At 46.0% G+C, this 14,746-nt stretch overlaps 1 protein-coding gene across 1 annotated transcript in view; it reads left to right on the forward strand.

Annotated features, from left to right (window-relative positions):
* The window catches only part of LOC139643953 (band 4.1-like protein 1), a 64,992-nt gene extending 50,511 nt beyond the window's left edge, over nucleotides 1–14,481 (forward strand). The window contains exons 13-21 of the mRNA XM_071519277.1: nucleotides 110–259; nucleotides 5,365–5,415; nucleotides 6,904–7,032; nucleotides 8,051–8,128; nucleotides 8,886–8,945; nucleotides 9,423–9,518; nucleotides 10,167–10,247; nucleotides 10,394–10,510; nucleotides 11,121–14,481. Coding sequence (XP_071375378.1) covers nucleotides 110–259; nucleotides 5,365–5,415; nucleotides 6,904–7,032; nucleotides 8,051–8,128; nucleotides 8,886–8,945; nucleotides 9,423–9,518; nucleotides 10,167–10,247; nucleotides 10,394–10,510; nucleotides 11,121–11,126 — 768 coding nt within the window. The 3' untranslated portion in view covers nucleotides 11,127–14,481. The remainder of the gene's footprint in view (nucleotides 1–109; nucleotides 260–5,364; nucleotides 5,416–6,903; nucleotides 7,033–8,050; nucleotides 8,129–8,885; nucleotides 8,946–9,422; nucleotides 9,519–10,166; nucleotides 10,248–10,393; nucleotides 10,511–11,120) is intronic.
* Nucleotides 14,482–14,746: the final 265 nt, after the last annotated feature.

The raw sequence follows: 14,746 nt of genomic DNA on the forward strand, positions 1-14,746 counted from the left end.
GTCGAAAATTATGTTGACGCCCCTGCTAATGCATATCCCCCCCCCCACCCCCCTCTCTCTCTCTCTCTCTCTCTGTTTCTTTGTCTTCTTTCCACTCGGCCTCCTGTAGTTCCTGGATAAGTCGCAGGACGTCTTGCTGAAGCACCAGGCCAGCATCAATGAGCTGAAGAGAGCCTTGCGGGAGCCGAACAGCAAGCTGATGAACCGTGAGAAGCGTCTGTCAGGGACCTCCCAGAGTGGCACGCCCGAGAAGAAGGCAGTGAGTGGGGGATGAGTGTGTGTAGAGAGAGAGGTGGGGGGGGGGGGGCTTGGGGTCCACTCTGGCTGATATCTCAAATCCAACAACCTCTGATGTTTGATATTCCATAAAAAAAAGTGCATTGATATTCCAGTCTTGCCGCTGTCGTGTTGAATCCCTCTCTCTGCTGCTCGGAGGTGAAAGCAGGCGTGTTTGGGTCATATTTTGGAAACACTTTTTGTCTCGCAAGTGTTTTGTGTGCTTTGTCATCGTCTTTGAATAATTCAATTCAAATTCGAAGAGATGCCAGTCTGATCGTAGACAACACAGTGAATGAGCGTGATTAGGGAAAGTAGTTTGGGTTAGAAGATGTTTCTCCTGCAGGCGGTGCAAAGACTTTTATCTCCTGTGCCAAGGTGTTACAGTAAGAGAGGGCTCACAGGAGCAAACAGACAAATCTGTGATGTGTTTTAAAGATGTGTGTGTGTAATGAAATGCATTCTATCCATCCCTGGCGTACAAGAATAATTCTGGCAGCATCTCAGAGGTACTTGAAGATGACTGACAAGTGGCTCATGAGGAAACAACTTGAATAGATAAGATGCAAGATATTTTTGAGATTTACACAATACAAGGCACTTGAGAAACAATTATCTGTTATCGTTTTTTTTCCCCCTTGATTGCATTAACAGCAATGTGCCTTCTTTATGCCGGATCACAGAAGCACCCAGAGCTTTGATCACTTTTTTGTAATTATGCTATTGAAGATAGAGTACTAAGATTGTAGTCTTCAGATAGTATAGTTCTGACATTGCTGGTGCCTAAGTTGTCGACAGACAATCTCTCATCTGCTGTCTGGGACAATCAGATTATGCCCATAGAATGTCAAACATTCTCTGTGGCAGAAAATGTAATCTGCCATTTGTCTGATTCCAGGCATGGGAAGGTATTATTCTGTTTGACTGACACCAGTTAAAGGTCTGAAAAATCTCAATGCTCTTGACTGTCTCCCAGGGAATCAGTGGAACTTAGCCCTTTGATGTAGTTACAGAAAGAAAAAAAACATGTTTGCATTGCAAATATGTGCTGATTTGGTTATGTGGATTCGGTCGCTGTCAGGTACAAGCGGAAAGCACCGGAGTTCTCATGTCTTTAGCTTCAAGTCCTTTCATTAAAAAGTTTGTACTGAATAGCTCAGTCAGGTCCTGTCAGTACTGATTCTGTCTGCCTTTACCCTTTTCTCTCTTCCTCTCTTTCTCTCTTTCTCCATCCCTGCTGCATGAAACGGTATCTTATGCATCTTCCTAAATGACTCTCTCATTTAGAGTCGGAGCGCTAATGGCTGTTCTTCCTTCTCTTCTAAACTCTCTCCTCTGCCCCTCGTCGGCCAGTTGGTGGGCCGGGCGGTGGGAAAAGACCCTGTCAACAGCCTGTCTGTTGAGGGTTTCATCCAGAAGACTGTGGTGGCTTCACCTGAGGTTGCACATCTCTCAATGCTTTTTTCATCATATAGTCTACTTAGCATTTGTGGTTTGATGAAATGTTGTGTACTGCATTCTGTGCATTGTAACTTTCCCTCATATGCCATTGATATAATATCCAAGAAAATACAACCACATATTCTACAATTAATCCCTAAATGCAAGCGCATGTTTACCAAAACCTGAATATGTACCTGTGGTACCTTTTGTACATTCTTCTGTAATTCAAGTTTCATTATTTGCAGTAGCTCTGCTTGGCATGTCTAACTATGTTTAATCTATACCAACATGTAGGGCTCTGAGGAGTGGGTATTGATTGAAAAACAAGACACTTATCAACAAGACCATGACTGGAAGGCAGAGGAAAAGAACAAATCTCTCACCTCGCCCCCATTCATGTCTGATTCCTCTTGGGAGAAAAAGAAGGAGCTGGAAAAAGAGATAGATGTTACCAAGATGATACATATTGAGGTAGGGGATGATAGAAAAAAAGAAATGAAAAGCCATATTGATGAGTTTCCATCACCAAAAACATCTAGGGAGGCAGATGAATCCTGTGAGCCTTGGCCGACGAACAGAAGTCGTTTTGTGGTTCAATTATCTGAAAATGCAGACTCCTTTCAAGACAAATCTCAAGGTAAACCATCTGAAGCCTTAGACCCTGAGGCAAAGAACGATGTGGCCCCGGGCTCACGCCAGATAAAGGAACATACAACCTCTAAACAGAGGAAAAAGAGGAGACCCCAGAGTTTAGACCTGGGAATGCCTGCAGAGCTCATCTACAAGGAAGAAAGCGACGGCTCTACCGGGGAAGAAGATGAGGGTTCGGACTGGGAGGACAGTCCAGAAAAGACGTCTGACGCAGGAAATCATTGCGAGTCATCTCCGGTGGTGATGATGAAAGATGGATCAGAGAGGGATCAGTCTGTCAGGGTGTGTAAAGACAGCAAGCAAGAGGATATATCAATAGGCGAGAGCAGCGAGGTCTCCACTCAAGGAGCAGACCAGGTGAAGAGAAAAGTGAGTCAGGTTGGGCCGGCAGATATAGACTCAGGCTCAGTGAACGGACCGGGCAAGGTAGAAAATGATTCATTAGCGGAGGTTAAGGACGAGTGCACCATGAGCCCGCAGGTGCGAGGGAAGAGCCTTATCGACAACAAAGAGCTGGCAGAAGTAAAACTCAGACAGGTCAGGACACACGAGCGGAAAATCAGCAGTTCTGGGGCAGAGGATATTGAGGGGGTGATGGGGGACAAAGTTCAGAGGAGGTCTTTTCACCGGCTATCGGGCAGCAGCTACCAGTCGGAAATCACCCGGATCGTTCCTCTCAAGCCGGAGAGGTCAAAGAGCATAGCCTGCAAAGACGAGAGGGACAGGCCAGGGCAGGAGGAGTCCGCGAGGGTCCTCAGAAGGGAGTACCGCTGGTCGGTGGGCTCTCCGGAGGGATCGTCCGACCTCAGCTGGACCGACGTCTCCACGTTCCATCAGGCGTTCGCCACGGATCTGGAGGCCATGGCTAAGTTTGAGACTAAAACAGAGCAACACGACGATAGTTATCAGTCTGCTAGGGGACCCGCAGAAAGTCAGTTGTTCGGCTCGAAGGTTTTGGCGCTTCCCAAAATGGCTCCGCCGGCCCCGCCAGTGAAAACACAGAAGGCCAGGGAGTCTGGGCTAATACTGCGGAACAGCCGAAATGCCGGCAGGGAGCCTGGCCTGGACGCAGCCAAGAAGAGACACTCGGTAACTCTGCTTGGCATCTGCTATTCAGTCATTGGAAATAAAAGCATCGCATGAGCTTCAGACACCAGACTCGCACACCATTTTTCCTCTGTTTTTTTTTTTCTCCGTTTTCAGTGACTTGAAATGCTCATACACCTTCCCTATACGTGCCTGTAGGAAGAGCAGGCAGCGTTACTTTTGGCTCCGTCTCGGAGTCAAATCAGTAGAGCAGCCATCAGTGCATTTGCCCCTAAAAAGTTTGGACTTTTTGGCAACCCAATTTATTCCCTCCCCTCGCCTCCACCCTCAACATGTACCACAATATCTGGCAAATCTGTACAACTCACTACTGGCTGTGAAAGAACTTGTTAAAAAGAAACAATGAATATCTCATGTTTTGGTTGTTGGCTTGTCTTCCCCTTCCCTACGTTTCTGAGCCTCACATTTCCTTCCAACTCACGTTCTCCTCTGTCAGAGGGTTGCAAGGAAAGAAAGGCTCACATATTATCATCGTGATGATTTTTGCACATCTCCATGCTGTTTCCAAACTGAAAACACAAAACAAATGATTTCTTTCATACTAATGTTACAAATGAAACCACTTGTTTGCGGAAAAGGGAGAAAAATGTCATCATCATCCATTACTTTATGCTACAGATAGCTATCATCTCACACAAATGTGGATAATGTAGTTTATTTGCACACAAATCATTCTGAAACTAGATCAAAATGATTAACTGGAACTTAACAGAATTCCCAAAATTTTGCTTGATCCTTTTGTGCGGTGATGATAATTCATAAATCAAGATGTGTTTCTATCCACAACCTCAACTGGGTAGAAAGCTAACCGGTGTTATGAACACATTGGCTCCTCCAAATGTGAAAAACAAGCAGGCAATGAGCAGCCAGACACCACATCCCAATGGCCTGGCTAGAGTCAGATTTGCCGCTTTCATTTCACTGTCGGCATCATTAGGAGCTTGCACGCATTTGGCACTGGAATGAAAGGAATTTGAAGTGAGCAGATACGACAGCTTTCATCATTGCCCACCTTTTCATCTGAGTCAAGGTCTTGCACCTATTGGATTAAACAGGTGCGAGAAGAGGTGTTGCGCGTATGACCTCAGTGACAATCATAACCTGCATTAGATTGAACTCTGGGTGTGGAAAACATTACGTGGTCTTCCAAACATGTGGAATCACTTGTCTAGTCATTTTGACTGGCAGCGCTTTGAAAGGCACCTTGATAGCACTTGTATTGTAAATCGAACAATATCATTTGACCATTTGAATGTTCCCCTGTTGAAATTCAAGGTGCATAGTATTGCAACACTTTCTGATTCGCTTTTTTTCGGGGGGGGGGGCAACGAGTGGCTGTTGCTATGCTGAAAACCTGCTCATAATGCAAACTGCATGACTCTCTCCTCTGGTCACTGCTCATTCTAACAAAGAAACCTGGCTGTAGATGATGTTTTTCTGTTGCGATAAGCTCACCTCTTTTCTGTCTTCTAAACTGTATTGCTATGATGCTATGCCGCTGTAGAGTAGAGCTTGAAATTCAGGCTGGATCTGCATGGACCCAGTGGGCTCAGATCGGGTCAGGCTGAATTTCTCACCTAAACTTGGTTTTGGGTCATTTTAAAAAACATATTAAATTATTGATTTATTAGCTCTTCACTCTAAGCAAATTTGCAATCTCAGGCTTTTGCCAGATTTTGGCTCCCAAGCAGAAATACACCAGGATCCCAGTTTAGGTTTGGACTGAAATACTTTGGGTTCAGGTTAGGCTGGGCTCAAATTTTCAGGCCCCACTGAAGCTCTACTGTTAGGATGTCTGCTCTTCTGGTAGTCTGTTTGTCCAGTGGCTGTAGTTGAGCTTGTGCTAACCTCAGTGTGCTCTGCCCTTTCCTCTGGTTCCCCCTGCAGGAGCCTCTCTCCACTCCCGCCATCTACGAAGAGCCGTTCGCCGATGCCAAGGTTGTTCATTTGTATTTAAACTCTTCACACGCCCATCTCATCACCTGTTTTCCTCTTCTCTATTGTTCACTCTATGTTAGATTGCTGCGGTCTTCCTCTTTACATCCCTCACAGGTAAACCGCATGCCTCCTAAGTGGCTGTGCTTGCCTCTCCTGATATATGAAAAAGGTGTCACATATCAGGAGATACTAGAGCAGTCAGGGGCAGTGGGGGATTTGCAAAGATCAAAGCCGAGCCTCATAAAAGCCAACCTCATCGTTGAAATGCTTTCGGTTATTTTTAAAAACAAACACGACTTCATTTTGTGCCAAAATGCAGAATGAACCGTGTCACTTCTCTGCTTCATTGGCAGCTCATCCATCACCATCCTACACAGTCATTAATCTCTTCTATTCATTTTGACATGATTGCATGCCAGGTGATTTTGTCACTGCGTAAACACGGTACAGTATGCTGCATGCTTTATGGCTTTGATTTCGGATCCTCCCCGAATCCCACCTTGAAACACCGGGACGATACCACCCATCCCGTTCCATGTCTCGGCCGCCATCAGTCCGCCCGCGGTTGTGTGACGTCAGAGCGGCGCTCCTCTTTGTCTGTGCCCCCCCACCCCCAACCCCCAGAAGGAGCCGGGGGACAGGAGGCCCCCGCCCGGCGCCGCCTCCGAGGAGGAGGAGCAGGAGCGGGACACGGTGGCCTGCATGAGGGAGACCCACCTGGGCATCGAGCGCAAGTGCTCCAGCATGACGGTCAGCTCCACGTCCAGCCTGGAGGCCGAGGTGGACTTCACCGTCCTCATGGACCTGCACTCCGGCGCCGAGGACTTCTCCAGGGGCGCGTCGGAGCCGGGGGACAGGGAGCAGCAGCAGCCGGAGGTGGGCCGCGAGGACTTCGAGGAGATCTCCCGCTTCTACTCGGCCCGTCTGATGGGCTCCACTGACAAGTCTCCCGTAGAGGAGAGGCTTCCCGAGGAGCGGACGCACCACGAGGTAGACCGATACACGTGTCCGTCCCCCGCTTCATCACCATCACCCACTGGATGTTTTCCCTGCCCCGGCTGAGTCGAGTCGGCCATAACTACCTGCATCCTTTTTTAAGTTGGACCATTTCTTGTCGTGATTGGATTTTTCTTTTTATGTTTTATTCATGTGTATTTTTTGTTCTAAACCGTTTTAGCCGTTAATTTATTCATTTTCGTTTCATCCATTGTGATTTGTTAATCGTTCCAAGTGTTTCTTGAAGTTCCCCCTGCAGCTGCACCATCATTGCTATGCTTTACTGTAATCAAGCAGACCAATATAATAAAAAAAGTTTACAAGTATTTCAATGTCAAGTTAACAGTATTCAGGTGCTTTGTTCTGAAATGTATGCTTCCCGTAATCTTTTCAGTGATGATCCTCAGTTCTCTCTCCATGAAGAACGTCCAGTAGAGAAGTGTTTTGTTTCATGCTGTCTGACTGTAGCGTACCGGTTGTGTTTCCCTTCAGCCCCCGGTGGCAAAGAAAGACGCCAGTGCTGTGAGCATGGCCCATATGCTGAGGAAGGCCGATGCCAAGGTGGAGACGCACACCAACGGATCAGAGGCCCACTCCAACATCATGAATGTGTCGCCACAGGTAAAGCAAAGTGAACAGTAAATTCACATATCTGCTTCCTTCACTTTCCCATGTCCCTCTCATTGTCACATGCTGCATATATACTGATACTTTTCATAAAGGTTGTATTATTTCATTTAATACTGCAAGTAACACCTGTAAGTAGGAAACTGTAAGAAAGCCATACATCTTAATAATCCATACTTTTTCTGATATTTCCCAGTCATACAGACTTGTTAAGTAATCTTGGAATTGTTAGCTGCATATGTTTACATAACCCCACATTTGTTTCTTTTATAATTGTTTTTATTGTTTATATGCTATTTTTATGTTTATATTCTATTTTCCCCCACTGCTGTATCTGGTTACTTTTGCAGCATACAGCAACCCACTTTCCCCACAGGGATCAATAAAGTTTTGTCTTATGTTATACATTAATGCTGTTACATTTTTACCGATTTTTAACCCCCAATATAAACAAAAGGGAAAGTGAGGAGAATAGGACAGTTAAAGGTCATTTCCCTCACTCTTCTCATTGTAGGAACGCTCCCATCAATCACCCATTCTTTTCCCCGATATCATTGGAGACAGCAGGAAATAGACTTATCAATTTCCAATGGAGAACTTTGACGTTGTATTTTTTCCGCAGCTCTGGAGTGGGTCTTGATTAGAGCAAGTGCCATATTCTTTGGGCATCAATGACATAATGGCCACATTCACCAGACTTGAATGACATAATAGCATCATTATGGAGTGATTAAAGTATTGACAGGAAATTAATGAGGGTGATGAAAGCGAGTGGAAATCCCATTCATCTCCGGAGGCAAAGATTTGAGCGGAGGCTGTCCCACAGGTGCCTTATTAAAGTTTAATCATTGCCAGGCTATTTTGCCGTTCGGCTAATGGCGCGGATGAACTCTGGCAATGATGTAGAGGGGGGGAGGGGGGGGGAGCTTTGAAGCGCCGAGGCTCCGAGTTGAATCAAATTTCCAAAGATGTTAGAGTAAGCCCCGGTCGCCTCTTATGTGTGTATCTGCAGCAAACGGAGGATGACGTCAACTGTGGGGAGACAAAGGTCTCCGGCACTGACGTAACTCCGCCAGCAGAGGGAGACATGGTACGTCTCTCCGGCTCCTCCTCAGCAGCACAAAGGCTTGGCTGTTGCTCTGTGCCAGCTGTCTGCATGTCACTGATGGCCGATGAATTTGGACACTATTGCCACCAAATTACAGTAAAAGGAATTAGTCGGGCTCTAGGATTGCCTTTATAAAGGATTTAGTAAGTATGCACAAGCTGTTGAGGGTAAATCATAACAGTGGCCAGATGCTTTATGTGTTGTTTTCATTGCAAAACCTTCTGAAGCTCATGGAGGCAACCCTTGCTGTACAGTTTGCGCATGTGCTGCCCTGAAATGAAACTAAAGGTCTCTCTACTGTATGATGCAAAGCTTAACGCATCAGGCATAAGGGTGGACATACACTACATGACTTTGACAAGAGCGAGGTTCAAGAAATGAGAATATTTCTGGTGAAGTGCCAGCGAAATTTGACTAGTGACTAATTAGTCACATAAATATCAAAGAGATCTTGTCGTGTGCGTCCACTTTCACATGCGGTAGATGTGTTCGGTTTTTTGCTGCGCTGTTGCATTAAGTGGATGGGATGTTATTCTGCTGGGCTGCCTTTTGACTAACAGCTGATGTATACTTGCCATGTGCTGGTGTCTTCCCAAAGCAGTGCTGTGTGATCATGTATTTCCCGCTTCCCTGATGCAGATATCCTTTTCATATTAGGGAGTTATCTTGATTTTTTTTTTTTAAATATGATATACATGAATCTCGAGCAAAACCAGAATGATTTCACTCTGTCCTGCAGAACTATGGCGTTGTCAGCCAGAGGGAGGCACCTGCTGCCCTTAAAGAAAATGGCTCGCCTGTAAGTATCACACATGTACTGTAGATATTCAAATTGGTAGCAGAATAAGAAAGTCCAGCCAATGTGTCGTTGCTGCCTTCTCTCTCATATCCTGCTGAATAACTGGAGCAACCAATAATGTTACAGCACAACATGTCCACATTGTGATCCACGTGTGTGTGCATAATGCTCACAGAGTAATTGTATTTAGTGCTATGATAATGGCTAATTGTCCTGAAACAAAGCCCTTTGTTTGCGAATATGAACATTTGCGTGCATGTGTGCTCATCACTCCATGACCACCACTTCAAAGCCTTTCTCAACCCTGCACCACTGCATAGCCTGCTCCCTCTGTGCGTGTGTGTGTGTGTGTGTGTGTGTGTGTGTGTGTGTGTGTGTGCCTTCGCCTCGTGTCCCTGTGTGTTTGAACAGTGCAGCTGGTTGTAGCGCGGGGTGTTGATCACTCAGAGTATCTGCCCTCTAATGACTGCGCTCTAGGTAAAAGCAGGCACCCTGGGGAGAGAGTCCGTCGTGTCCCCGCTGACCGTCACCGCCGAGAGCGTCACCTCAGCAACCACGACTCAAGTTACCAAGGTAACGTGTTATCTGTTCCCATGGTTACCGTTTAATAGCCGGAGTTTGGACTCGGCCCACCACTTCCGCATCTACGTTCCGGGTTTAATTACGGCGATGACAGTTTGGAGCAAGGATATTCCCCAGCATGGATCAGGTGCCGCGGGGATCAAATAACACTCACTAGACTGACATCATTTGGCATTTTCTTTTAATCGAAATGAGGCAAAAATTTGTTTAGAAATGAATTGACATGCAATATAATGGAGCTGCTGGTATTGAAGTTTTTCATTAACAGCCACAACCTTCTGCCATGATTTTACAGACATTTAAAGTAATGATCAGTAACATTTTCATTGCTCCTCACTGTTGCCGATTGAACACAACAGTGATCCAACCTACATCCAGTTCATGAAAGCTTTTACATGTGCTGCTCTAAACACCTGGTGTCTGGTAGCTCTTTCCTGGGAGAAATCCTCTGCCGATGATGCATTTTATGTTTCCGATTTGTTGGAATAAACAAGAAGAAGAACTGGGTAGTTAGCATGAGCAGTGATAGCTGAACCATGGCTGAACAGACAAAGAAAAGAGCACCACCTAAACTCAGCATTAGTCACTGGGTACACTGCCTACCATATAGGCTTGTCACTTACTGTATGTGTCTTCCAGACTGTGAAAGGAGGCTACTCTGAGACCAGAATCGAGAAAAGGATCATCATTACGGGAGACGATGATGTGGACCAACATCAGGTAAGGAACAATACAGCGAAAATATTGAAATACCTGTGTTTTTAAGCCAGCTGGTCACGAAAACCACTGCGGATAGATAACTCAGTAGCAGGAAACTACCAGCTAATGTGAAAAGTGAATGACCCTGTGGTGATGTGCGTCCCCAGGCCCTCGCCATGGCCATCCAGGAGGCCAAGCAGCAGCACCCCGACATGCTGGTGACGAAAGCGGTGGTTATCAGGGAAACAGAGTCTCCCACCGAGGAGCAGCAGCGCAAAGCAGAGGTATGAAGAGCTCGGTGTTGAAGATTCATATCTGGCAAGACCGCAGGCTGCAAGATAACTCTGTTCAGTGCTTACCAAAAGTAGTAAACTTGAAGTGTATTTTTTAAAGTATACTAAAGTATAAGAAGTGTACTAACTTTGGTAAACTATTAGTGTGCTTTTAAGTGTACTATTTCATCACTTGTTAGGATTAAATTGGCCCACATTATTTTTTATAAAATGTATACTAAGCTTATATCTGTATACTTTTAGCGTACTTGAGGTAGACTTAGGTACTACTACTAAGGTATATTTGAACTTCAGACTTTTAAGTTTATTTAAGTATACTAGTATCATTTAAAGCACAAGTAAGCCTAAGTATAGATTGCTATTCTCTACCTTCTGCAAAAGTGTAAAAGTATTCAACAAGTCTAAGTAGTGCAAGCCTATGTATACTGTTCTAAAGTGCAAGTACAGCAAAAGTAAAATAAAAGTAGGCCTATAGACTCTTATTTGTAGTTTTAAAGAAGTATACCTACAGTGTAGTAAAATGAACTTCTTTTTTAGTATTGATACTCAGAGGGAATTCATGTCAGTTGGTTTTCTGATTAGCTCTCTTCTTGTGCCGCAGTCCTGATCGGCCACGGTGGCTCCTGAGACGGGGTCCGGGAGAAACGCCCCCCCGTCCGGCCGGCCGTCTCGTCTCGTCTCCTGCCCCGCCCCGCGGCACGCCACCGACCCAATCAGAGGACTTCCTACCCCCCCACTGTGTACACGCCGACACGAGAGCGGGCCGCGTGCGAGCGACGCGGCAGGAAACCTCCACTCCTCTGTCCCTTTAGCCAGACCGACTGTGACTACCGACCGGCCTCCGACCCGGCCTGCCAACCCCCTCCCTCCCCCCCACCGCCTCCCACCCTGCCCCCCCCCCCATCACAGCTATTTACCCACGTTACAGTTCTGCAGACAGACAGACGCGGCGGCTGTTTTAACATTTGTCTCCAACTTTTAATTGCGTATTATTTAATTTAACAGGCGCCGGCTCCCTTGAACTCGGGGGTTCGCTTGAATGATGAGTTGCGATGATGTAATTCCGCCTGAGGTGAAGCCAATTGACCGAGCCCCCCCCCCCCACCACCACCACCACCACCACACACCACCCCCCCACCACACACACACACTGATCAGTATTCCTAGAGGAAGTCAATACCCCAACCCCCCCCAACGAACAGCTTCCTATCTTACAGTCCAGTCGCCTCCACCTGCCCCCGTTGCTGCCCCGCCATACATGAAATACTACCTGAGAGCAGAGGCGGGTGGAGTCCGAGGAGCGGGTTGTGGGGAGTTGGGGGTGGGGGGGGGTGCTCGCCGTCACCTCCCGGCGCGACACCTTCCATCATAACCGACGGCCGTCTTTACTCGCTTTTTACATTTTTAACAATTATAGAGGATCTAATTTATGTCCAGTGTTTGCTTGTTTATGAGATAATGTATAATACTAGATGATTATAATCTGCATGATTCAGCTCAAAGGGGAAAAAAAAAACATAGCCCCGAGGGAATGAAAAATACTCGCCGAGACGACGGGGGGGGGGCGGGGGGCCGAGAAACTGTTCCTCTGAGAGCCTGTGCGGGTCAGGAGGCGACTGAAAGGAGACTCGAGGAGACTTGAGGACGGCGGTTTTTGCTACATCAGCGGACTGGATCGGCTCGGACTCTCGCTTTTGGTCCCAGTCTCCATCACTGTCCTCGTCCCATTTTACCCCCCCCTCCACCCCTCCACAGTTACGGTTTCATTTTGGTGTCATCCTCCTCCTCCTTCAAAAAAAAAAAAAAATGCTGGTCACACGTTTTGGGCACAGTTTTACGATTTTTAGAGCAAATTTAATATAAATAATATTTTATCTAATAAGTTGCCGAAATGTGATGATATGTTTTTACTTTTTCTTACTTGATTTGTTTGGGTTTTTTTCCATCATAAAACAGAATTCATGTGTGATTCCTGTGATCTTGGGCAATTTGGTCTACATGCGACTACCATCTCTTGCCATGTTAATTTATCTAGTGCTGTGTTTGACTGGGGATCTTCAAAAACAGACAGAGATCTCATCTAAAACTAGAAACCAGAGTGCCAAGTTGCGAATACGTGATGTAATGAATAGAAATCATCTGAAGCTGCTGCACTGACAGTGAATTGGAGGCTGACTTTTGGACTTTTTTCAGCGTGGCCAGAATTTTCTGGCTATATGGATGCAGTTCATTTGGGTTTTAAAATCTTAAACAGTGTTCCTATAAATCCTTAAAATCAGCCTTCCATTCATTGTTAATGGATGGCTCCAGAAAGCGTCTCTCCAGATTCTGGCTTCTCTCTTTTCAAGCTTCGGGAAGATAGCCGTGTGTGTGTGTGTGTGTGTGTGACTGAATTGTCCAAAAAATCATATAAGGATAACGTGGGTACATTTTGTTTTCTGTTGGATTCACTCTTTTTAAGTTATGGTGTATGAGTTTGTATTTGTATTTATAGGAGTGGTGAATGTGAGGCCTGTGCTCCCCCCCCCCCCCCTCCCCGTTTCCGTTTCTACTTTCCCTCACAGACAAAGCCGGGATTCATAGTGTGACACGTTAAAGCCCCGTCTCTATCCACGACAACCCCCCCCCGCCCCCCCCGGCCGGCTCTCAAAATATATTCTGGATAACCTTTAATACTATACTATGCATCGCTTATCATACATACGAAGCCCTCTGAGGGAGCCTGGCTCACGTTCGCGGTGTCGCTGTCATCATTGTCGACTTTGTGCTACTGTTAATCGGAGCAGTGAAACCGCACTGCTTGTGAGATTTGCAATAAGCAGCCATTCTCATTATCTGTCCTCTAAAAGGGAGAAAACTGTGAACTCTCATGCGTATAAAAAAAAGCATAACCAAATCTTACCAACACAAGAGTTAGTGATATTTAAAGGAGCTCTCCAACACTTGTGACCATGGCTTTGTCCCCCTTGTTGTCTAAACCCCCCCCCACCTCCCAACCCCCCAACCCCCCATCCCAAGGTGGAATACTTTGAAAACTGTCTACCTGCTGTCGATGTGTCCGTAGAAACAACAGATCCCCCCCCCCCCTAACAAATGATTTGTACATTTTATTCTGCTCTATTTTATTTTACCTGGTCATATGACACTGGATTGTTGTAAAGGCACTTGCTTGCAATGATAGCAGCACAAATACTGTATTACTGCTGGGGAAGAAATCCAACGGCCTGATCTTTGTTGTAGGATTGGAAAATACGACTATCTGCTGTGGGCATCAGGAAAGACGCTGTGTACTGTAGGCAGCGTGGTGAGTTGAAGGGTGGAAGGCCTGTGCTGTATATAAATATCCGTACTTCTGTGTATTATCCTGTAAATTATGTAGAAATCGACAGTACAAATATAACAGGAGCGGAGGATGTGGTTGAGTTAAGTCCATTTCAAGTGATAGGCAGGGCGAGGCAGTAAGTAAAACCCCCGAAGGACGACGGTGCAATAGAAACGTCACATGAACGGGTGCCTTATGTTTGGAGTCATTGCTATGGGAGCAGGAGCCACGGTTATCTGTGCTCGACCGAAAGTGCTGTTAATCTCCATGAGGTGGATGTAGAAATGACCTGTCCCGTAAGTCCAAGGTGAGACGAGGCCGTCCAGGAAGTGAATTACAGTCTTGTAAAGGCCGTGACATTGGAGCGGAGTGAGAAGGAGTCCCGGGTTTGAACCGCAGTCCCTCTACAGTAACGGGACAAAAAAAAAACATTTTATCGGCCCCGTTAACGTAGAACCCGAGCGTAGTGCAGATGATGGATCTGAGCGTCTTGTGAAGAGCGTGAAGAACTGCTCCAGTTTAGCCTCCCACCTTCAATTCTCCACAGCCTTTTGCTCTACATTCCCCCTAGTGCTTGGTGGTGTGTATTTGCTGTATTTGCATTCAGTCTAAATGGAAAACATACATGCATAAATAAATGTCTCAGTATGATTACAAAGCCGTCTCTGATTTTGAAAAGATGGGGAAGAGGGATTATGTTTGAACTCCAATACTGAACGGGGTGAGTTCACGCATCAGATCATTCAGTATATGAAATAAAGGTCTTTTTTTTGTAATATCAAAGGAATGGAGGCATTATTGCTGTAATGAGAGGAAAGGGGCAATCATTTTGTTTTGTGTTGCCATCTTGCAGTCACATAGAACCGGTGGGTATGAGCATGAACACTGACTCAGACTATCTGTGT

The sequence above is a fragment of the Centroberyx affinis genome, unplaced genomic scaffold (genome assembly GCF_046629955.1).
Source record: "Centroberyx affinis isolate AG114_WGS23_722 - 3 ecotype Tasmania unplaced genomic scaffold, CSIRO-AGI_Caff_v1 ptg000678l_1, whole genome shotgun sequence".
NCBI lineage: Eukaryota > Metazoa > Chordata > Actinopteri > Beryciformes > Berycidae > Centroberyx > Centroberyx affinis.